The 25,596-nt window shown below is 32.1% G+C and overlaps 1 protein-coding gene and 1 pseudogene across 1 annotated transcript; both read left to right on the forward strand.

The window, feature by feature from the left end:
* The first annotated feature begins 2,298 nt into the window (after window positions 1–2,298).
* Window positions 2,299–11,907, forward strand: LOC115956912 (annotated as a pseudogene).
* A 1,611-nt stretch (window positions 11,908–13,518) lies between these two features.
* LOC115955032 (protein trichome birefringence-like 43) lies at window positions 13,519–19,980 on the forward strand. The gene is made up of 5 exons (XM_031073058.1): window positions 13,519–13,830; window positions 15,222–15,393; window positions 18,146–18,321; window positions 18,729–18,887; window positions 19,528–19,980. Exons 1-5 carry the CDS (start codon window positions 13,553–13,555, stop codon window positions 19,823–19,825), a joined length of 1,083 nt encoding a protein of 360 aa, XP_030928918.1. The 5' UTR covers window positions 13,519–13,552; the 3' UTR covers window positions 19,826–19,980.
* The last annotated feature ends 5,616 nt before the right edge of the window (window positions 19,981–25,596 follow it).

Raw genomic sequence — 25,596 nt, forward strand, 5'->3', positions numbered from 1 at the left:
AATTATTGTCTAATTTTGTATCACTTGTCTATTTTTTTTTTTTTTAATTTTAATGTCAAATAACTTATTCATAATATTCACTGCTAAAATGTGAGATGACTATCTCATCATTACTACTCCACTTCTATGCATAGACAATAATTACAACCTAGTCTACTCCACTTCTATGCATAGACAATAATTACAACCTAGTCAAATTAAAATAAGGGGCCTGGATAATAAATAAATTAAGGCAAAAGTTAACAAGCACTACATGGTGCATGGTGTTTGTTAAAATTAAAATAATGTGAGTCTCACTTAATAAAAAATTGAATAAATGGGAGGAAAAAAAAAACACGGTATAAAGCTGACTCACAGTCTATAAGGCTAACAAAAATACTGACATAAAACTGGGTGTTAACAAGCAAGGTAAAGTGCTAGTTAACACAACCCATAAATTGATAACTTTTGATTTTTTTTAAGGGTTATGTTAATTGGTGCCCTTAGATCAATTATTAAGAAATAATTTAAAAAAAGTTTTGACATCTCTTTCATGAAAAATATAAAAAGTAGAAAAAAAAATTAATTTTTTTTCTTTCCCATAAAAAGTTTTAAAAATATATCATAAACCAATGTTCTTAGAGCACATGTTAACATTTTCCATTTTTTAAATTAATATTTTGATAAAATAAAGTTGAAAAATAATTTAAAATTTTCATAAATTAAAATTACAAGTTCAAATGCATTTAAATTAAATTAAAATTTTGAAACCATAAATTAAATTAAAGTTAAAAAAAAAATAACATAACAATTGAGAGAGAGATTAGACAATTTATGCATATATAATTTAATTTGTTTACCATCAACAGGAAACATACATGAAAAAGGTATGCATCATAATTGAAGAATGAAACAAGATGTCTAGTCTACAAAATGATACATCATTATACATCATGGTCGGCCACCTCATCATGGCCATGGTTGACCACCTCAGCATAGCCATGTCATCATGCTACATAATCAAACACCTCCTTATACTTGCATCAAAGAAATACTAAAAGTATGAAATTATCAACTAATTTTCTTATTAGGTCTTTAATGTTAAGAATTAAAAGAAGCTTATAATTAAAAATTCTCAATATATTATAATATATGTTGAAAATGAGTCAGTAAAAAATTTTACAATAAAAGCTTGATGAGTGGGTCAGGCTAAGTCGAAAGGTTCAATTTTGGCTACGGTTTATAAACCTATCGGACTAAAATGAATTGCTATTCTTATTACTAATACACTAATTTTTTGTTTGGATTCGGGCAAGCTTCCGAGTTCAATTTTACTCTCTCTCAAAAAAAAAAAAGTTCAATTTTACTAAATCCATTTTTATTTTAATTGTCCAATTCATCCTTAAGATTTAATCATTGTCAATTTTGTCCCTCTTCTTATCAAATGAGTCAGTCTAGTCCCTCCAACCAAATTTGTTAGCATATAAAGCCGTTCTTTTTTCTTGTAAAAAATTAATACTCATCAAACAACAAGATATACTATATGGCATAATTCACGAATGTTTTTAATTAAAAAAATATGTAACCAGCTCCGTTTACTAATTGACTTGGACAAAATGATTAGATTATCTCATTTTTTACAAAATAAAAAAAAAAATTAAAGTTTAAGGACTAATTTGAGAATTGAGGTAAAACCCTAAACGCGTCAATAAACTAATTTGAATTTTTGGCCTCCTTTTTTTTTTTTTTTTTTTTTTTTAACTACTCCAAAAATTAAGCATATGGACTAGGAACCTAAAAAAATTCAAGTTGTTAGTTCTTATATTTCTGGTTTTTAAAATTGGTTTGTGGGTTAGCTTGAATTTGACTCTGGTAGTAGTAAGTAGTAACTGGTAAGTATTGCTGTAGCATTGTTTGCACCCAGAAGTATGAATTAAATGGACTCGATGGTTTAATTTTAGCTCCTCCTGTAAAATGTGAGAGCTCCTTTTTCTTTCCAATATGACTGTTCAGAATCTCTTTCTCTTTCTCTCTTAAATAAATAAAAAATAAAAATCTCTATCTCTCCCCCTCATTTTGCACGTTTGTGTGTTATGTCAAACTCAACTACATTGTCGTTCATAATCATAAATGAATTAACGTTGACGAAACTTACTTTAAAAATACTCAATAGAAAAAACTCTAATTAGATTGAGAAGGAAGTTTTTCAATTCCACCCCTTCTTTTTCATACCCATTATCTCATCATTAAATTCACTTCTGAGTTTTAAAAAACCATCTCCCCTTTATCTCTCTCTCACACAAACACACATTTGGTGCAATGGCCAATATTGCTGTTGCACTCCTTGTCCTACAATTGTTGCAGGTGGCCATTGGGGAGCACAACATTCAAGACCATACAAGGAGTTTTGAGAAGAAGGAATGCGATATGTACCATGGAAAGTGGGTTTATGATAATTCATACCCTCTTTACGACTCAAGTCAGTGCAACTTCATAGAGAAGGAATTTGCTTGTCAAAGGAATGGTCGGCCAGACAGGCTCTATCTCAAATATAGGTGGCAACCCTCTGCTTGTAACTTGCCAAGGTACCAAGTGTTAAAAGTTATAAGTTAAAACTCCATATTCTAAATTAATGGGCAGTATAAGATTTAAAATTGGAATTTTTTTTTTTTTCGACTTATCAAAAAAAAAATTTGGAAATTTTCTTCATTGAACTTCACCTTTTCTTTTTTCTAATAAAAATTATGTGAAAAACGTTGGATTAGATTAAATTCAAAATTTTCTAACATAATATTTAAAATAATAGGTAATTTATTATGATATCACAATAAAATGAGAAATTCGGGTAGCCTAGTTGGTTAGATACCAGGGCAACAAGTCTCAGAACTTGGGTTCGAGCCTCAACAATTAGTTGTGTGTTGGTGCTCCTTATATCCTATCTCCATCTCAAACGGTCCAAAAATAATAAGTGAGTTTCTCACAAACTGGGAGTATGGAGTCTCGCCCGGGAGCAGGTAAGGTGTTACTATGATCACGCCCAAGTAGAAAGCCATACTAGTCGCCCCCCACTACCCTTTTTTTTAAAACAAAAAAATAAAACAAAATGAGTTTTTTTTAATAAAAAAAAAAGTTTTTTTTTTTAATTTTTTTTTGGGTTCTAATTTGGGAATTCATAACTCTTCAAGCACCTAACCATTTTCCTAAGTGTGTGTAGTCACTCCGTCCATACACAACAAGTAATTATAGGGAAGAATCCCTTTAGAGTGATCAATGACTCCAAGATACTAGTTAGGAGTTTTGATCCCAAAACCTCATGGATTTTGGCCTTTAAAAGTTAAAACCACTATACCAACCTAATAGCCTATTAAGGTTATCCAATAAGTGTTAATCCATAAAACTACCAGACCTAGCAAAATTGGACCTGAACCTATTAACTTAACTCAATGCAAAACTGACCAGTAGGAAAACAGGTTAACCTATATCCAACCCGTTTGAAATGTCGGGTTAGGCCAAGTCAACCAATACCCAACCCATTTTTTAAAGAAGTGATTTAAAAAATAATAATAATATTTTACTTATTTTTTTAGTTGAAGGTAATATGTGGAAAACAGGTTAACCTATATCCAACCCGTTTGAAATGTCGGGTTAGGCCAAGTCAACCAATACCCAACCCATTTTTTAAAGAAGTGATTTAAAAAATAATAATAATATTTTACTTATTTTTTTAGTTGAAGGTAATATGTGGAAGATTGAATGCTCTTTGTCGGTGGAAAGAAAATTACTATTCCTTTTTTGAACTCTCTTTAATGACATGCTATCTCTTAAGTATTCCTATAGCTACAGTTTCTAAAGCAACTTGTAGCATTGGTCCACAACAATTAGTATTTATGGTGATGATATAATGTACTTAAAAACAATTATGGTCCATGAAATTTAGCATTTTTTTTTTTTTTTTGTTCATTGTGTTTGTTTATATAAATTTTTTTTTTTTAAACTTAAGAATTTATATATTATTTAAATTTTATTTTTGAGTATATTTTTATGCATTTTCTTATTTGTATCCTACATGTGAAAATTTTTGGGTCAATCCATAACCCGATTAATCCATAACTTGATTGACTCGACCCACTTGTAACTCGTTTAGGATAACCCATTTTTTATTTGAACCTAAATTGATCTATAACCCAATTAACCCAACCCATTTTCCAGGTTTAAATTATCCACCATCTCAATCACATGATTTGAGCGGGTTCCAATTAGGTCAATAAATAAGCCTTTAGTTGTCAAACAAGGGATTTAGGTTCAAATCTCTCATACTCCAAAATAGAAACTCATTGGTGTATTAGCAAAATATTTTATACATATATATATATATATATATATATATCTATGTGTGTGAAATGGATGTCATAGATTTGAATTCCTCAAAAAAACTTAAATGAAACATTTAACCTAAATGTCATTATTAACAACCTACTAAGTATTTTTAACTTAACATAATTTGATTTAGTTTTTCTTATTCATTTATACAGGTTTGACGGTCTAGATTTCTTAAAGAAATTTAGAGATAAGCAAATCATGTTTGTTGGAGATTCATTAAGCTTGAACCAATGGCAATCATTGACATGCATGCTTCACACAGCTACGCCACACTCTGAGTACAAGTTACAAAGGATAGAAGGCCTCTCCACATTTACATTCACGGTGAGATTACCTATTAATTGAGATAGAATGAGTGTGAGTATTTAAATAAAATAGAAGATAGAATAAATTATTTAATGTGAGTTTTTTTGTAAAAGTAGTTGTATAAAAAAATATTGAAAAAATTGCATAAACTAATACGAATACTCTAATAATCAGCTTGAATCCAATTATTAGATGTCTTCTTTCAAATGCAATGATATATGACAAGTTAATCTAGATGAATCCTGCATTATTAGATTAGTTACTTATATTACTGTAGAGACTTAAAAGGGGGTCTTGCAATCCATGAACTCCCACGTCGTTTAGGAAAACACATGGAATGTGCTTATAAGGAGTGACATCCCTTTAATGTGAAAATGCATTTTTCCCCATTGTTGTGTGCTTTGGGGAAAAACAAAACTGTAAGGGATATGAGTCCCAAAGCAGACAATATTTACATAGTTAGAAGGCGTTTGGTTCACTATGATGTGCTCTTGATGTGATGCACATTACGATGATGTGACATTAAAGTTTTTGGTTTATTTTATTTTTTCTAACATTACCGTAATTTAAAATTATAAAATATATCACATCATTTTAATCTCATCACCTTCCTAAACAATGTAATATTGTATTCTTGTATTGAGATTAAATTAATGTAAGATTACAATAACATAATATTATGGCGTAATATAACGTCACAACGAACCAAACCCCCCCCCCCCCCCTCAGGGTGGAGTCGTTATAGTGACAGAGTTTTAACTTTCTCTTGAACAATTGTACGTCATTATTTTGTAGGAGTACAATGTTTTAGTGAAGTTTATGCGGAATGCATTTTTGGTAGACATTGTACACGAGATATGGTAGGGTTTTGACACTCGACAAGGTTGATGACGAGAAAGAATGGGACGGAATTGATGTATTAATTTTCAACACATGGCATTGGTGGCAACACACCGGCAGGAAACAACCGTGAGATTTCTCATTGACCCTTTCATTATTTTTGCTAATTTAAATATTTAGGTAAATTACTTTAATTAATCTGAAAGTTTTGTGTGTGTGTTTCATTTAAATTATATAAGTTTATTTGAAAAGGTTTGAATGTTTAACTGCAAAATTTCTAAAAATTTTGAAGTTTAAATTAAATTGTTTTGAAATTTTACTGTTTAAATAAAATATACCTAAAAGTAAGTTTAAAATATAATTTACCCTAAATTTTTTTTTATTAGACTTTTAAAATGCAAATATGTCTTGTGGCCAAAAAGAAAAAAACTCTGGATTCTAATTAGTTCAACTGGTAAAATATATCATCATCAAATAAGAGATTTAGGATTCGAATCCTACCTATATCAAAAATGTCATCACGGAATAGGTGTCATAGATTGGAATTCTATCATATCTATAATAAAAAAAATTATAAGTGCTTTTTAAGTGTATATGGAACTTTTTTGTCTAAAATTTATTGGCTTACTTGTCTATTTAAAAAAGTTATTTGCTTACATGTCTACATTGACAAAAATATAAATATATTTTTTTGTTAGAAATACCAAAAGATGTTGTGGGGCCCAAGAAGCTGTGGCCCTGGCCCGCTTTTACATTGGGGCCCAAGGCCCAAGCCGAGGAGGGGTATAGCCGAGGACGTGTAATAAAAGTCCAGGTAATCCTAAGACATAACTGAGGACAATTCTGTCCTCGGCATATCTGAGATCCCCATGAAAGAAAGGGCAAGAGCGGTACAGGAACAGTTTTGGGAAAAACCTAAAATATCTATGTTGATAGGGAAAGGGACACTGGATAGTACAACGACCAAAGACAAAGGGAAAGCTGCTATTACTGCCATTGAACACTCTGCACCTGACAGAGTCATGCTCTTCAACTTTTACAACCACCCCCAACTACTTTGGGTATGGGCTAATGGGACAAGTATTAGTCCTAGAAAGTCGAACCTACACGTGGACGTAGGATAAGGGATACAGGCTAATAAAAAAAGGGAAGCAAGCAGTTCGGAAGAAATGGGCTGGGAAAAATGGCCAAGAACCAGAAACTCCCAGCCCACCTCCAAGAGAAAGACTCTTCGAGCGAACATGATTTAACTCTATATGAATACCACGACAAACCACCGTCCGGTGACCAAGGTTTAGCCTTTCAAACCCACGCTCTACAAATGATATTGTTTGGGCCTTTTCACGTGCGAACCCAATATCATTTTGGGTCGTTACAAATTGTGTCCTTATAATTGGCGCCGTCTGTGGGGAAGGCTTGTGTCTTGGCACAGGTGGTGGGTTGAGACAATCCCTCACATCATTTCCAACAGCCGGATGTAGTGTTCTAGCGTAAAATTCCACTAGGGGCTATGTTTCTTCATTAGGGGCTACGTTTCTCCACTAGGGACTGTGTTTCGTAGCGTCAGCAACACGAATGGTTCTAGGGGCTTGGCCGAGGAGCTAATCCCCCTAAACCAAGGTCCCACGCCATAGCTGAGGGGTTAATTCCCCCAACTACTTCAAAATCAAGTTTTGGACAGAACCAAGGTATTGCATGGTCCTCGGACTCAAACCTATGGGGAAACCAACTACTTATCAAAATCAAGTTTTGGACAGAACCAATGTATTGCATGGTCCTTGGACTCAAACCTATGGGGAAACCAACTACTTAAATATCAAGTTTTTGACAGAACCAAGGTATTGCATGGTCCTTGGACTCAAACCTATGGAGAAACCAACTACTTAAATATCAAGTTTAGGACAAAACCAAGGTATTACATGGTCCTCGGACTCAAATCTATGGAGAAACCAACTACTTAAAAATCAAGTTTTGGACAGAACCAAGGTATTGCATGGTCCTCGGACTCAAACCTATGGGGAAACAAACTACTTAAAAATCAAGTTTTGGACAGAATCAAGGTATTGCATGGTCCTCGGACTCAAACCTATGGGGAAACCAACTACTTAAAAATCAAGTTTTGGACAAAACCAAGGTATTGCATGGTCCTCGGACTCAAACTTATAGGGAGACTAACTACTTAAAAATCAAGTTTTGGACAGAATCAAGGTATTGCATGATCCTCGGACTCAAACCTATAGGGAAACCAACTACTTAAAAATCAAGTTTTAGACAAAACCAAGATATTGCATGGTCCTCGGACTCAAACCTATGGGGAAACCAACTACTTAAGAAGAATGTTAGGTTACTCAGACCTACAGGAAGATCATTTACTAAAAGTCGGATTAAGTCCTAGGCATAATGAAGATCTTGATCTGTCATCAGAGCCTCAACTCTAAGGGAATTGATGCAAACGAGCGTTTGAGCTCGGCATGGTCGTACCTCGGTCCTCGGATTGGATACCAAAAAAGGACCAAGGCTACAAAAGCTATTAGGAAAGCAGCGAAACACTCTAAGTACTTGGCGGCCCACATGGTCGGTCCACTTTTGAACCACCCATCCTCGGATGGCTACCTCCTACACCACACCAAGCATCCAGCTGTCATCTCGGCTGTTTTGGGGTACGTATCTTTTTCTCAGGTCGGCATTATTGTGCCAAATAGTTCTATTAAGTCTGCAATAACATCTTTTTCTTAACATCTTTTCCTTAGCAGGGGTTTCAGCCCTAAGTACTATTTCTTTTTTAGGACGGCATTATCCAGCCGAATAGCCCGATAAGGATAGAATTACATCTTTCTCTCAAACAAAGTTTCTTTTTCCCTAAATATCATTTGTTCAAGTCGGCATTATTGTGCCGGATAGTTTCAATAAACACAGAGCAAGGTCTGTTTATTAACTGGGATTTCGGCCCTAAGCGTCGTTCAGAATGTAAAAATAAAAAAGAAGTCATATGATAGTACGTCTATTCATGGCATAACCATTTCAAAAAGAAGAGGTAGAATATACAAAATAAAGCACTGTTGACTTTTATTAATATAAAGAAGTATTACAGCGTACAATGAAGGGCTTAAACAAGCCTATACAGAAAATGAGTTGCAAAAACAATTAAAAAAAAAAAAGGACAAAAAAAGAAAAGAAAAGCAACAAATAGGCAACCAGAAGTCTTTTTTAAGCTCTGCTCCGAAGTCTTTCCAAATTTTGGCCCAGTAGCACCCATATTGAGAGGAAGACCTCCCTTAGTGGAAGAGGAGAAGAAGAGGAAGAAGGAAAAACACCAGGATGGATCTGGTGATGGGAAAGAAGAAGAAGGGGAGGCAAAAGGAGGCACCAGTGAAGAAAGAGAGGAAGAAGCAGGGACACTTTGTCCTTGCGTCAGCCCTGACTCCTAACACGCTGGTGCCATATTAGCTATATTCATAAGAGAGCGGCCGGTACTGATAATGGGTAACCCTAGCTCAGTCGCACCAAAAGCTTGACGCGATGAGCCTCTGCTTCGGATTTTGACTGAAGGGGGGATGAGAGGTATCTTGAGTCTCTGCCAATCCTGCCCTGACCGAGCCATTTTAAGTTTCGGAAGAACACAGTGCTTCTGGGAAGGATGTGGTCTCTTCATTCCCACTTCTACCTCAGACGTATCACAATCCAAGGGTTGAGCGTGCAGATAAGGGAAACTTTGGGCGAGGCTAGAAATTTAAGATTTTAGAGGATTTAAGGGGTCTCTGTGTGATGGAAATAACCTCCTACTTTTCTTCTTATATGGAAGGCAAGATGGGTGACATTTAATTTATGCAAATTTTCAAGAAGATCTGTAAACGCGAATATACCCACTCCACTTCCCAACGCCGTCAATAACCGTTGAATTTGAATGGTCTTGTGAGGGGAACTCATTAAAGACACGTCTCGAACACTGAAACGACAGGAGCGCATCGTGAGTGAATCTAGAAGAATATCTTGTAATCCGGCATATTTCCTAAATAGATGAAGGGATACCAACATTAATGAAGGTCAGAGTTAAATGAGCTGTAATAAAGGCTTGGCATCACCAAAACCCTCCTCTCCGACTAAGAGGTAGGACAGCAGGATTTTGAGGGACTATTGTGGGGCCCAAGAAGCTGTGGCCCTGGCCTGTTTTTACATTGGAGCCCAAGGCCCGAGCCGAGGAGGGGTATAGCCGAGGACGTGTAATAAAAGTCCAAGTAATCCTGAGACATAACCGAGGACAATTCTGTCCTCGGCATATCCGAGGTCCCCTTGAAAGAAAGGGCAAGAGCGGTTTAGGAACAGTTTTGGGAAAAACCTAAAATATCTATGTTGATAGGGAAAGGGACACTGGATAGTACAACGACCAAGGACAAAGGGAAAGCTGCTATTACTGCCATTGAACACTCTGCACCTGACAGAGCCATGCTCTTCAACTTTTACAACCACTCCCAACCACTTTGGGTATGGGCTGATGGGACAAGTATCAGTCATAAAAAGTCGAACCTACACGTGGACGTAGGATAAGGGATACAGGCTAATATAAAAAGAGAAGCAAGCAGTCCAGAAAAAAGGGGCTGGGAAAAATGGCCAAGAACCAGAGACTCCCAACCCACCTCCAGGAGAAAAACTCCTCGAGCGAACACGATTTAACTCTATATGAATACCACGACAAACCACCGTCCGGTGACCAAGGCTTAGCCTTTCAAACCCACGCTCTACAAATGATATTGTTTGGGCCTTTTCACGTGCTAACCCAATATCATATTGGGTCGTTACAAATTGTGTCCTTGCAGATGTCATTGCCAATTAGTTAAACACTTAAACTACAAGTTCTTGGCAAAAATCAAAATACAAATGTACTAAATAATTAAAATTGAGGTTTTAAAAAATTATACTTAAAACAAATAATATATGATAAGTTAATGAAAAACTCATCTTAATTGTCTTTTTGGTTTTTATGATAGGTGGGATTTCATTCAAGAAGGAAAGCATCGGCAGAAAGACATGGATCGCTTGGTTGCCTATGAGAAAGGGCTAATGACATTGGCTCGATGGGTGGACACAAATGTTGATCCTGAAAAAACTAAGGTTTTCTTCCAAGGAGTCTCTCCGGACCATTCCAGGTAAGTCATCACAGAAGCTAATTACCAAAATATAGAACAGTTGTTAAAGAAATTAATCACAAAAAGGTAAATATATAGAAATTGTTAAAGAATTAAGATGGAATTGAAACCATATGCATACACTTGTTGGAGAATTGATATATATTGCGGTTCTTAGTGAATGTGTACGCATAAATTAAAATGAAATCATTCAAAGACCTTCATGACCGAATTGTCAGTGTAAAATCATGACCAAATTTACAGATGTTAGATAAAATTAATAATATCTAAGTTGATCATCTATGAAGACTTTTTATAATAAATTTTTTTTAAGAATTTTATTTGTTATATTATCAATGTGACACTAATCAAATTTTTTGTCACATCAATTTGAAGACTTTTTATAATAAAATTGGCAGTTGTTTAGCATTTCCTTACAAGAATAACATCGATAGTCCTTTTCATCATGAACATTACTGAAAAATTCTTGAGTGTGTACAACAATTTTAGTATTTCCTTAAAAAAAATTATGAGTGTGTCTAATAATTATCAATAATCAATTTTCCTAACAACTTAATAAATTAGATTATACTGTTCCACACTTTAAAATTTATATTATAATATATAATTTTAAGTAGATTAGCTATTATTAATAAAAGAGATGGTTAGTATAATATAAATACAAAAACTTAATTAGTGATATTGCATCTCAAAAAATAAAAATACTGATTTTTAAACAAAAATAATAATACATAAAGTTATAAGATTCATATTTAATAGTTTGAAAATATTAATAAAGAAGACTCCACTTGATTTTGTCCTTCTAAGTATAAAATGCATTAAGATCCATTCTTATACTCAATTATTTTGATTGATATTACTGTTGCTATACTTTATTTCTTGTTGTTTCCATTATCACTTGGACATGTTCATGTTGAACCAGTGGAAGTTATTGGCCGGGAAACAATAATGGAAAGAACTGCAAAGGAGAAACAAAACCCATACTTGCACCAGGATATCCAAATCGCCAACATCCAGAAGAATTGGTGTTGGAGAAAGTGCTGCATACAATGACAAAGCCAGTGCACTTACTGAATGTAACAAGATTGTCACAACAAAGAAAAGATGCACATCCATCCGTCTATGGCTCGGGAGGGCACAAAGGAATGGACTGCTCTCATTGGTGTCTCGCGGGACTCCCTGATACATGGAATCAACTTTTATATGCAGAACTCATAAGCAAATAACTTAATTTGTACCGTATGAAAAAAATCCTTACTTGAATAATTGTTAGTATGTTGTTATAATTCACTATTTCTTTACGAATAATTTTTTCTTGTAAACAACGTTGGTCATAATACTGCATTTAACTTTTGTTTGTAAAATAATTTATCAAGTGTGACCCAATACAAGACTATGGAAAATAAATTTTATTTCACATTAAGATAAACAATCGAATTAAGATCATTTGTATTCTGTTTGTTTCCACACAAAAAAAAAAAAAAAAAAAAATGTTTTTTACATTTTACATTGATTCATTGTTATTGCACACTCCTCTGTTTGTTTCTATGAAAAATGTTTTTTTTTCCATAACATTTTACATTTTACATTGATTCATAATCATATTGTTATTGCACGAGAATTTCAGCTATGTTTAAGAAAATCGGCCCATTTGGTACCGACTATCATCCAAAAGTGAACACAAACTCAAAAGGTGCTCAAAATTGTTCCTGGCTTACTTTTGAAAAATGATCAACTTCCTGCTTTTATCCATATCTCAAACAACAAGAGAATTTTGTACAAAAATTAATTTTAATTTAAGGTAAACTATATATTTGGTTCATAACCTTTACACTGAATGTAACTACTGATTTTAATTAAACCCACTACTAAAATTGTTTTTTTGCCCACCAAAACCAACTACTAATAAACTGTCACTTATAATATGTTGTAAAAGTATTATAAAAATATTCTGGATATAACATTTCTCTTCATTTCTACTTCTTCTATTTTTTAATAAATAAATTAAAATTATATTCTACTTTTCTTTCTTTCTTTAAATAAAAAATAAAAAAATTACGTTCTAGTTAGTAACACTGTTTTTCCAAACTAAGCTATTTTTTTAAATAAAAAACTAAGAGAAAATTTGAAGGATGTACATAAGTCCACTAGTTAGTTATATTTATGATTTTCACAATGGCCTGTGGAATCTATACTATTATTTAAGAGGCTTCCCCTGTTTGAATTCTTCATTTTTTAGTTCAAAAATGCCCTTGCGCCCTTATGTTTAAGTAAAGACAAAACTAAAAAACAATCCAGTAAAAATGCAACTCTAATTCCCACTAAAAGCTTGCCTAAAAAATAAGACCACTCTCATATTAATTTTTAAATTGATTTATACACTTATAAATTAAATTTTCAAAATAAAAATTATATATATAAAATAAATAAAAACACAATTTTTTTCTACAAAATAGGACCACTAATAAAATAAAATAAAAGACTCATCGCGAAGCATGTGTGATGAAGCTAGTTGTGGGATAACTATTAAATGGACTTGATGGTTAAATTTTGGCAGTTCAATATTATCTAACAAGGTATCTCCTCTGAAAGCTCGGATTTCACAACTTTACATCCTCCTCTAAAATGTGAGATTTCATTTTCTCTTCACTGTTCAGAATCTCTCTCTTTCACACATTTTGCATGTTTCTTTGTTTTGTCAAAACTCCCTTGTCATTCATAAATGAATTAACGAAACATGAAAAAGAAACTCGATTGACATTGAAAAGGAAGTTTTTAAATTCCACCCTTTTCTTTTTCATACCCATTTTCTCTTTTTAAATTCACTTACGAGTTCAAAACCCCATCTCCCTTTATATATATATCTCTCTCTCTTACACAAACAAACACACATTTTTGGTGCAATGGCTAATTATATTGCTCTTGCACTCCTGGTTCTACCATTGTTGCAGGTGGTAGTAACTGCTGGGGAGCCTAACATTCAAGATTATACAAAGAGGTTTGAGAAGAAGGAGAGTTGTGATCTGTACCATGGAAGTTGGGTTTATGATAAATCATACCCTCTTTACGACTCAAGTCAGTGCAGCTTCATAGAGGTCTCATTTGCTTGCCAAAGGAACGGTCGCCCAGACAAGCTTTATCTCAAATATAGGTGGCAACCCTCTGCATGCAACTTGCCAAGGTACCCTTTTTTACTGTATGTTCTGGTCTAATGGGCAGTTAAAATTTAATATATAGGGAATTTTCTTTGCTTAATGTTTGTTTTACACTATACGCACACAATGCAACAGCTGTTGTGCACTAGTATTTATCCATTTTCTTTTGATAAGTTAGTAAATTATTTTTGGAAAATTGTGATAATTTAAAGTAAGATTCAACACGTAAAATTTTTAATATTATCAAACTTAGGATCTTCTACTCTGACTATGATAAAGTAATTATTTTTAAATCTTAAACTATTAAGAAATAATTAATTTTCTTATTAAAAAAATAATGAATTTAATTATTTAACTATAATCTTAACATATTTATTGAACTTTATCTTGTTTTATTTTCTTTTCTTTTTTATAATAATAATTATTAAAAAAAACGTTGAATATATAAATAAAATCCAAAATTCTCTAACAACATTAGGGGTGTCCACCCAGACCTAGACTCGACCCAACCGACCGACCCGAGAGCTTCGGCAAGTCGGCGACGGGTTACAAAACCAGAAACCGACTTCGGTGGGTCAGTTGGCAGGTTCTCTCCTCTAAAACCCACCTCAACCGACCTAACCAGATCCTTAGCAAAATACGGCGAAACAAGAATTTTTCAGAGTTTTTGGTCAAAATACTTTAGATTTTTAAGAGATTTGTGTCAGATTTGGGGAGATATCACCGAATCTAGTGAGATCTCAGCCAGATCTGGTGGAAATGTCACTGGATCTAGCAAGATCTCGCCAGATCCGGTGAGACCTCCGTCAGATTTGGGGAATTTTCACCTGAAATCAACTATTTTGGCCGGATTTTTCACCGTGGATGGTTTCGACCGAACTAACCTTGTTTCCAGCGCAAAACCAACCGCTCCGATCCAACTCCCTACCGGTTGGCAGCGGGTCAGTACTTCCTCCACTCGATTCAATCGAGTTAGTCTTGGGTTGGACACAAACCTAACTCGTGGACACCCCTAAACAACATAATCTTTTATAGTATGAATGATTTATCATGATGCCAAAGTAGAATTAGAATATGCTTTATTTAAACCCTTAAATCTCCCAAATGATTTGATTATTCATAAACTAGCTAGACATGAGTTTTTTTTTTTTTTTTTATTCGTATGATTTATTTATTTATTCTCATCTTGGTGGAGTAAGATTTTGTATCAAAACTTTATAGCAAATAAGCTGGGTCAAATAGTCTTAAATACTAGGTAGGTTGATTTTCTTATTTAATTAGCTTGTTAAATGATTCACATATTCTACATGAGTTTGATCCTAACCACTGTTTAAATCGTATGATTTGAATGAGGCAAGGTCATTAACAAGAACAACCTACTAAGTATTAACTTAATTTGATTTAATTTTTTTTACAGGTTTGACGGTATAGATTTCTTAAAGAGATTGAGAAATAAGAAGATCATGTTTATTGGAGATTCATTAAGTTTGAATCAATGGCAGTCATTGCTATGCATGCTTCACACTGCTACGCCACACTCTGAGTATAAGTCAGAGAGGATAGGGCCCCTCTCCACATTTACATTCACGGTAAGATTACCTTTTACCTTCAATTTGATCGCATTGCCTATTCTATTCCTACCTTTAAAATACTAACATATGATGAAAAATTAGATTAAAATTTTAAATTCCTCAACAATTCTTCATACAATAGATTAAAATTTAATTGTATCTGTCAGAAATAAGTAGTTCAAATAAATATATAACTGAAATAAAGAAATGTAACTGAATCAACATAGTTTTGATTTTCTAAAAAAAGGTACAAAGCTCACACCCATATTAAATATAACTAATTTAATTTAATTTGTTCGTCACACACTTACAACTAGGGGTGGCAATGTTTCACATGACTTGGAAGCAAAACATGAACATAATACGGTTTGTGGATTAGTGTTTAGTGTAAATGGATTTGTGTTAAAATAAGTCAATATGCTTTAATATGATTAATAATTTTGGTCAATTTTGTGTTGTCCTACCTAACCGTTAATGAACCCAAAATTACATGATTCATATAAAAATTTTCATTTTTATCTAACATAAATTTGAACTCTAAATATAATTGAAAGTAATTAAAAGAACTTTAATGGTTATATTGAAATTCTAAAGTCCATAATCCTTTTACCGAAAACAAATTTTTTTTTTAATCTCCTTTTGATTCATTTTTGTTAGATTGTGTATTAAACGGGTAAAAATTGGCCAGTCATGTCATGTTAATATGCTTAATAAACAGTTGTGTTAATTAAGGCTAAAGAGATTTGAAACAATTATTAAATAAGTTGGGTTAGGATTGAGCCACATATTCAAATACCCTTGTCTTAACACGATATTAACATGATCTACAAACATGAATTACCATTTACTACCCCTATTTACAACTCTTGACACATAAAATAAAAGGCCTTTCAATTCCAGTGCTGCCCTCATACACCTAGAGGGCCAATATTAAAGTGTACCTGTAAATCTGAAATGTGCATGCAATGAATAGGAGTTGCATATAGTATCTGTAGGGGTTTTAGTTGTAATAGTCGTTGTCTGTGTTCTATTGTACTTTAATCCTTGCAAAGCATTCTCATCAAGAGTTTTAAAAATTTTAGCATTTAGCACTTAAAAAACTAACTTTATAGCATTTAACACATCACTTTACAATACATCTAACATAAAAACTTCTATTTTTTTTTTTTACCACTTCATTAAAATATTATTTATTTATCATTTTTTATTCTTCTTGAGAGAGAGCAGAGAGTGAGATTTGAGGGAAGAGAGAGAAGGGGAATAAAAAAAATAATAAAAAATGAGTAGCAACTTGCTACAGTAGAGTGTTAGTAATAACATCTTACTATAACAAGGTGCTAAAAAATTTAAAATTTAGCACCATTGATGCAGGGGCTTTTTTAGTGGTTTTGTTGTTAAAAATGGCTTTTAGCATTTATCCCACCTTTGATGAGAATGCTCTTGCTATGTTATCCATGAAAAGAAAAAAATGAAAGGCCATTCAATTCTTGTACTATGGTCCTCATACACATAAAGAGACATATTCATTTCAACGATATTGGCATACTTCTCGCGATACCATGCTTGAGGCAAAAAATTTCAGGCATGATTACTTCGTCAATAAAGGTGTCATCACATTAATCACTAACAAAAAGTTAGAAATGGTCGAAAATAAATACTTCATATCATTTTATGGATGCCAAAGAGATCACTTTCAAGAACATGGATAAGATCTGAGTTCATATGTAAACCACTACAAAAAAACTGGTCTACAGCCACATTTTTAAAACGTGGCTGTGACTCCTAAAAACATGGGTAGAGGTCCATTTGTCCTATAGCCGCATCTTTTATAGCCACATTTTTAAAACGCGGCTATAAGAGTTATTTTGGCCGCGTTTTTAAAACACAACTGTAGGGATTATTTTAGCCACAGCTATAGATTTTTTATTTTTAATATTTACTTTAGCCACGTTTAATAAACGCAACTATAGGTTTTTTTTTTTTTTTTAAAATGGCTATAGCCACGTTTATAAAACACGTCTATAGGTTTTTTTTTTTTTTTTTTTCTTGGGCAAATCAATAATTCCTTTTTCTTTCTACAAAAAAGTGTAGGAAGTTTTATCAACTAGTTTATCAATCTGTTTATATATGTCCAGAACATTTAGTACTAAATAAACCAATGGACAAACCAACCTAATGCCACGCTTTTTACATGTTGCTATAGGTCAAGATTTTAAGCCGCATTTTTTTAACATGGGTATAGGTCCTCTTTTAAATATATATATATATATATATATATATTCGGCAATAGACCCTATCCAAAAAATGAGACTAATAACACTTAGAAACGCGGCTATAGATTTAACCTATAGCCGTGTTTTAAAAACACAGATATAGGTCAGTAATTTAAGCTACGTTTCTTAAATATGTGGCTATACATTACTTGTAGCCACATTTTTTGAAAACGTGACTAAAAAAAGTGGCTATAGGTCGCATTTTTAGTAGTGAACAATGTATGAGAGTTTGTGGTCTGTAGGGTTGAGACTGACATATTGATTCAACCAAAAATTGTGAAGTGATGGGATGATTTAAGGTTCAAACTGTAACTTCTTTGGAATAAAATTACATCTTTAATTCTGAAATAATTTATACATATATACTTGCATTAATTAGTGGTTACCTCAAGCTTGAATCCAATTATTACATGTCTTATACTTTAAATAAAATGACATGACAAGTTAATGTGTATGTGTCGGAAAAGATTACTAATTATTTACTTTATGTTTTGTAGGAGTACAATGCTTCAGTGATGCTTATGCGGAATGCCTTTTTGGTGGACATTGAACACAAGAGATATGGTCGGGTTTTGAAACTCAACAAGCTTGGCTATGAGAAAACTTGGGACGGAATTGATGTATTGATTTTCAACACATGGCATTGGTGGCGTCACACCGGAAGGGAACAACCGTGAGATTTCCATTAATTGACCCTTTATTATACAATTTTAGTTTCTTTTGAGGGTGTGTAAAACTATGATAAACAATTTGTCTTTAACAAGTTTAACCCTTTAAGTTTAGACCTCTAAATGCAAATATTCCTTGTGATTGTTTTGTATTTGGATTATCTTTATACTGAAAAACTTATTTGTTTATTTTGTTGAAAATTGGAAAAATTACAATTATTTTATACCTAAACAAATGAGATTTTTTTTTATTGAACGGTATCTTTAAAAAAAATAAAAAGCTAATTCAAACGCACTAAAAGATTTTTTTTTTTTTTAGGGTGCAACGCACTAAAAGATTTGATATATATATATATATATATATATATATATATAAATGCTTTTTTGTTTTTTGTTTTTGTTTTCATGATAGATGGGATTTCATTCAAGAAGGGAAGCATCTACAAAGAGACATGGATCGCTTGGCTGCCTATGAGGAAGCGCTAAAGACATGGGCTCGATGGGTGGACACAAATGTTGATCCGGAAAAAACCAAGGTCTTCTTCCAAGGAATCTCACCGGATCATTCCAAGTAAGTCATCAAAGAAGTTCAAGTTTTTACCAAAAAAGTAAGAAAGTTGTTAAAGATTTTAATTACATTAATAAATTAAGTATATACAAAATTTTTTTTTTTTAATACAAGATAGAAATTCTACTCAAATCTAATTTAAGTGTATTGTGTGTGAATCTCACTCTTAGTCCTAAAGATTTGATAGTAAATACAAATTGTTAAAGAGATTAGATATAGAACAGTATGCAATTATGCATCTACAATTGTAACAAGCAATGTGTTATGACTATAAATTATTTGAATTTAGTTTAGTGATATACTAAGGCTTCTTAGATAGATTAGTATTGTTATTTATATATGTTCAATTTAATTCCTATATTTTAATAAAGAAATGTTATGTCCATAACAATTTCACAACACTGTTACAACAAATCTCAAGTGGTAAGTTGTTACCTGTTGTTACTAGTAGATAAAAAAGTCATTTAAGTGGTGAATTCAAATTAAAAACCCATAACAACATAGTACCTAATATTTGTTGTAAAAATATTGTGAATGTAACACTGCTCATACTTTATTATTTTGATTGTTGTTGTTGTTATCATATATTATTTCTTCTTGTTGTTATTACCATTATTTTATGGACACATTCATGTTTAATCAGTGCAAGTAATTGGGGGAACCATAATGGAATTGAATGCAAAGGAGAAACAAAACCCATATTTGCACCAGCATATCCAAGACACCATCCGGCAGAACTGGTGGTGGAAAAAGTGTTGCGAACCATGTTGAAGCCGGTGCACTTACTAAATGTAACAAGACTTTCACAACAAAGAAAAGATGCACATCCATCCATCTACGGCTTGGGAGGCCACTATGGAATGGACTGCAGCCATTGGTGTCTTGCTGGAGTTCCAGATACATGGAATCAACTTTTATACGCAGAACTCATAAGTAAATAACTTAATTTCTTCCATATGAAAAATCTTACTTATCAGGTAAAAGTTGGTATGTTGTTTAATTCGTTATATCTTTACGAATAAATTTTTCTTGCAATGTAATCCTACTTCAACTTTTGTCAATAAAATAATCTATCAAATGTGACTTGAGAAGCGAATATATAAAATTATTATTACCTATTATGATAAATAATGGAATTAAGCTCATTTAATTGTATTTTGTTTGTTTCAGATCAAAATGTTTTTTGATAAAAAATTTTGCATCAACTTGAATCTAGTACCACAAACAACAAAAGTCATCAGAAAATATTTTTTATAGTATTAAAAAAAAAAGTTAAAGGTAGCAAAAACATTTAGGACGTGTTTGGTAGGAGGATTTTTGTTTTTTTTTCCAAAATAGTACGTAGATAATTCTCAAAAAATTGAATTTGAAACTGGTTTTCAGATAATAACTTTTACACTATATGTGTATGATTCCCACTTTTAATAACACTTTTCAAAATACGGGAGAAAAAAATGATGTTTGAGAGACCATTTTTACTTTTGAAAATTTTTTTTTTTTTTTTGGTGGATAATGATGAGAATCAAAACTGAAGTGTAGGAACATAGTTCTTGTACTTTTTTTTTCTTTGGATAATAACAAGCTTCAAATTTGAAGCGTGAAAATTTTTTGTGATAAAGATAAGCTCCTTAATTTAAGATATAAAATGTTTAGGAAAATTTATAGGATCCACTATTTTTAATTTATTTACAATAATACCATTAAAAACATTTTATATATCTTGAAAATAGGCAAAACTACAACATTGGTCCCTCAAGTTTATCCTGTGTGCGCAATTGGTCCTTTAAGTTTGAAACGAGCACAATTGGTCCCTCAAGTTTTAAAACTGAGTTGTATTAGTCCTTTTACTAATTGTCATTAGCGGTATTATTTACATAGCTAACGAAATAATGACTTGACATTTTTTTAATGATGTGGCATTTTTTTATTAAAAAATTACAAAATAAATTTACACAAACAATATTTACCATGGATGTCAATACCGTACCGTACCGGCCGTACCGGCCGGAATATACCGTACCGGCCAGCAATCCGGTACACTCGACCCCCCTGTTTCGTACCGGAAAAAATACCGGCCGTACCGGCCTCGTACCGGTCGTACCGGCCAATTTCGGGCAATACCGGCCGGTACCGGGCGTACCGGCCGGTATAGAAAAAAGTTTTTTTTTTTTTTTTTTTAAGTTTTGTAATTTTTGAATTTTTGTTAGGACAAAATGGTAACTTATTTGTATTAACTTATTAGTATTATTTTTTTTCTTAGTATGCAATGGTAACTTTTAAGCTTTCTATTTTATTTTTTTATTTTTTTTCCCTTTTAATTGATACTAAAGTCTAAAACCATGAATAACTAGTTCTAAATTGATGAAATGTTTTATGATAAACTTTTATATTTATTATAATATATATATATACACAAACACATACATACATACATATATATATATATATATATATATTTATATTTATAAATATAAAAAATAGCGGTAAACCCGAAACGGTACACCGGTATTGACCGGTATCCGAAATATATCGTACCGGTGGCCAAACCGGTACGGCCTCCGGTACGGTATTGACATCCTTGATATTTACAACCCAATACAAATTAAAAAAATATTTTCTACCGATTGTACAAAGCGCTAGCTGCCACCACCAATGAAGACCAAGCCCTAGCTGCCGCCTACGATAGCCCAAGCCCTAGCCCAAGCCCTAACCGCTGCTGGCTCCTTATTTCTTCAAGTTTGATATGCTTGGTGTTGGTGTGCCAATAGTTATGGTCTCTCCTTGGATCAAGAAAGGGACTGGTAAGCTCAAATTTTCATGCATTAACCTTTGTTTAGTTTGTCAGTCCAGTAAAAGACTTTTTGTGTTGAATTGTTGATGTTAGAAATGCTTTGAGATACATAGAATTGAGTTTGGTATTGAATTGCTTTTGAAATATATTATATTATAGAATGCTAGTTTTTATGGTTGGTAAAGTTCGAATTCTATTTTGCTATTACTGAGATTAAGTTGGATTAGATGGGGCTTAATTTTCCAAATGCTTGTCTTCTGTACACATTTGAGTATTTGGGTCGAAGTCAAATTTATTTTACAAGTTAGAAATTGATTCTTTATAAAGAATCAATGGGTAATAAAGAATCAATTTCCAACTTGTTAAATAAATTTGACTTCGACCCAAATACTCAAATGTGTACAGAAGACAAGCATTTGGAAAATTAAACACCATCTAATCCAACTTAATCTCAGTAATAGCAAAATAGAATTCGAACTTTACCAACCATAAAAACTAGCATTCTATAGTATACTGTATTGACAAACTAAACAAAGGTTAAAGCATGAAAATTTGAGCTTACCAGTCCCTTTCTTGATCCAAGGAGAGATCATAATTGTTGGCACACAAACACCAAGCCTATCAAACTTGAAGAAATAAGGAGCCAGCGGCGGCTAGGGTTTGGGATGTTGCCGGCAGTAGTTAGGGCTTGGGCTATTGCCAATGGTGGCTAGGGCTTGGATCTCCACCAGCGGCGAGTCAGTGCTTGGGCTTCTTCACTCTCTCCCCTTCACTCTCTCATGGGTGGGTTTGTAATTTTTTTTTTTTTTAAAGAAGTGTTGGGTTTGTGAATCAGTTGCAAATACTGGTTTTAATTTGGTACCGATTTATGAATTTCTTACGTATAAATTTATTTTGTAATCTTTTAACAAAAAATGTCAAGTCATTGTTCCATTAGCCATGCAAGTAACACCACTAATGGTAGTTACTAAAAGGACTAATACAACTTAGTTTTACAACTTGAGAAACTAATTGTGCTCGCTTGAAACTTAGGGGACCAATTGCTCACACAGAATAAACTTGAAAGACCAACATTGTAGTTTTGCCTTGAAAATATTGTTTTTTTTTTTTTTTTAATGTTCTCAATATTTAGAGAACATCAACTAAAAAATAGAACATTTTTTTAGTTTCCAAAATAAAGAATTATATTTAAATCCTCCTACCAAACAAATTATTACTTCATGCTCAAATCCAAAATATGTTAGTGTAATAGTTTTTTCTTTTTCTTTTTTTTTGCTAAATAGTGTTGATCATAGAACCATTGGATTGAGATATTTCTAGTCTTCTACAAGTCAAGTCAACTTGCAAAATTAATTTGAATTTGACAGTGACAGAAGAAGGGAACCCAGAAAGAAATGGGAAGAAAGGAAGAGACAACTAGCTAGCTAGTAATCAATTTCATCCTCTCCCTCTAGCAAAACTGAACGTTTGACACTGTGAATATACATGTGTGAGTAAAATACACGTTGAATAATGATGAGAAAAATGAGTGATTTATACAATATAATTTGACCATATATTCATTGAACTTTAAAACTTTTGAGCTAAAAGTGTGGTTATATATGTTATATAATTATTTAAGTAACTCTTCCCATGTGTTTATCTCCCCGGATAAATGGTATCAAAGAAATGCACATATTGGTAAAAAATATATTCTATTCATGAGCTTAGCTCTAACTTTGATGCAATCAATAGACAGTTCTAGATCTAAGGGTATGTTTGGTATGCTGTAATAGTTCCTGTAATGAAATAATGATTTATGTGTAATAGCAATTCAATCATTTGGTTGCATCTTTATTACATAGATTAGTCATTACATTGAAATAATTATTCTTTAAATTGAAGAATAACTATTCTTCTTTAAAATAGATGTAATAGATATTTCTTAGTGCATATAATAAGTTTTAAAAATTAATATATTTCCAAAAATATAAAGCTTCCTTATACATAATCTTTTACAAGTTTTTCATATATAACAACAAAATTTATAAACAATAATAATTATTTCATTATAATGTCTTCTATTTTCGATAGTAAAGATTATTATTCCCAATCTAATCTAATCTATGTTCAATGTACCAATGTACCTTACTAAAAAACAAATGAGAAGAAAGAAAGACACAAATCATTTGTTGTGTACCTTTGCACATGCGCGTTTTCTTAAAGTTTCTTATTACCCCACCTGCCGACCGCCGCCTCCAACACGTAGTCCTACATTCTTGCCTTTATACTTTTTTTTTTTTTATCTTGAGAATGTCTTTTTACTGTTTTTAGGTCTTTCAGATTTATTTTATTTTATTTTTCTTAAATGTAGAAGGTGAAGTTTCAACTTTCAAGTTTATGGCTCTGTATGTCGGCGTTTGCTTAAAACTTTTACTTTTATTAGGAACCATTCTGAATAAAAAAATGTTTCTGGTTATGTTCTTATATATGGCATTTTTTTCATTAAATGATAATTTATTATTAAAAATATTATGTAATTAATATTTTTGTTAAATAATAGCCCTAATACAAAATAATATTAAAATATAGTATTGTTCTAAACATATGTCTAATACATAATTAATTATCATTTATATTTAAATACATTTACCATATTTCACACCCAAAAAAAAAAACTACAATTATCATAAAATATATATAATAAATAACCAAAAAATAATAATTCTTAATAGCAATAGAAAAAAATTTCAACACATGCAAGTTCCAAGTGCATCTATCGCCCAACATTAAAAATTCTTCTTTGTTTTCCTCTAAATCCTAACAATCAAGCCCATTAATCCGAAACTTTTATCTCTATTAATCTCAACCTCTGCCATGAATTACTCACCAAATAATCACAACAATAATCCAACAGTGACTTTGTGATGAAATTTACAAAAGCATAATATTTAGAGTAACATATTAACGAAAAATAAAAGGAATACCCCTAGAAACAAAGGGAAGAAAAAAAACCATAAATTATCAAAAACTCAATATCGTCACCACTATTCACATCATCTCATCCAAAAATTCGTATCTTTTTTAGCATAAAAACCTTTTTCTTTTTCTTTTTTTCATACTCACTTATTCAAATATTTCATATCAAATTATCTATTTTACACTATATTTTATTAAAATATCAATTTTTCACATACTTTTAATTGTTTCTCTTTCTTTACATACAATAATTATCATCAACTTTTTTTCTTCATTCTCAAAATAAGTAAAGAACAATAAAAAAAGAAAACGAAGTACAAAATGTACTTTTACATAATATGAAATTTTAATCTTTGTTAGTTGAAATATAGTCCTTTTACAATTATATATTTATATATACACAAACACTAATGTTAGTAGTGAAAGGAAATAGACGGTAAACCACTCATTGTTGATATCTTCCCGAGCCACAACCAACACCATCGATTTCACTGCGACCAACGAAAACCTCAGTAAACAAACGCAATAGCATAATCAGTGACCAATCAGTGGGGACATCCAAGTGTGTGAGAGAGAAAAAAGAGTTCCAATGCAAAATTTAAAAAATAAATAAAGCAAAAAGACAAGAATTAACGTTGTACAGTTTCACGTAACGTGTGTAAATCCCATGCATTTTAGCAAGAATAAAAATTCTTAGTTTCGAGGATTCTCAGATTCAATAATTAAATTCATAATTTTTTGTAATAGATTACTCTTTCAGGATAATATGTAATTTATTAATTACAAAATAAAAATAAAAAATATATTTATATATTAAAAACGTGCTTGCTAGCTAGCATGCCAGCTTGCATCTTCTTTGTCTGTTTTTTACCCTGTATGTCATCTTCATAATTCAGTGTGTGCCTTTTTCCATTATTGTATACTTCACGTGATATCGAAAGATTCCAAAACTTATTGTAAATT

The sequence above is a fragment of the Quercus lobata genome, chromosome 8 (genome assembly GCF_001633185.2).
Source record: "Quercus lobata isolate SW786 chromosome 8, ValleyOak3.0 Primary Assembly, whole genome shotgun sequence".
In the NCBI taxonomy this organism is placed as follows: Eukaryota; Viridiplantae; Streptophyta; class Magnoliopsida; order Fagales; family Fagaceae; genus Quercus; species Quercus lobata.

What these genes read in the sequence shown, in the direction of transcription:
- LOC115955032 (XM_031073058.1), top strand. Translation starts at nt 13,553, where the DNA reads ATGGCTAATTATATTGCTCTTGCACTCCTGGTTCTACCATTGTTGCAG. An exon ending in CACACCGGAAGGGAACAACC is followed by an intron (nt 18,322 to 18,728) that starts GTGAGATTTCCA and finishes TTTTCATGATAG; the next exon opens with ATGGGATTTCATTCAAGAAG. An exon ending in ATCTCACCGGATCATTCCAA is followed by an intron (nt 18,888 to 19,527) that starts GTAAGTCATCAA and finishes ATGTTTAATCAG; the next exon opens with TGCAAGTAATTGGGGGAACC.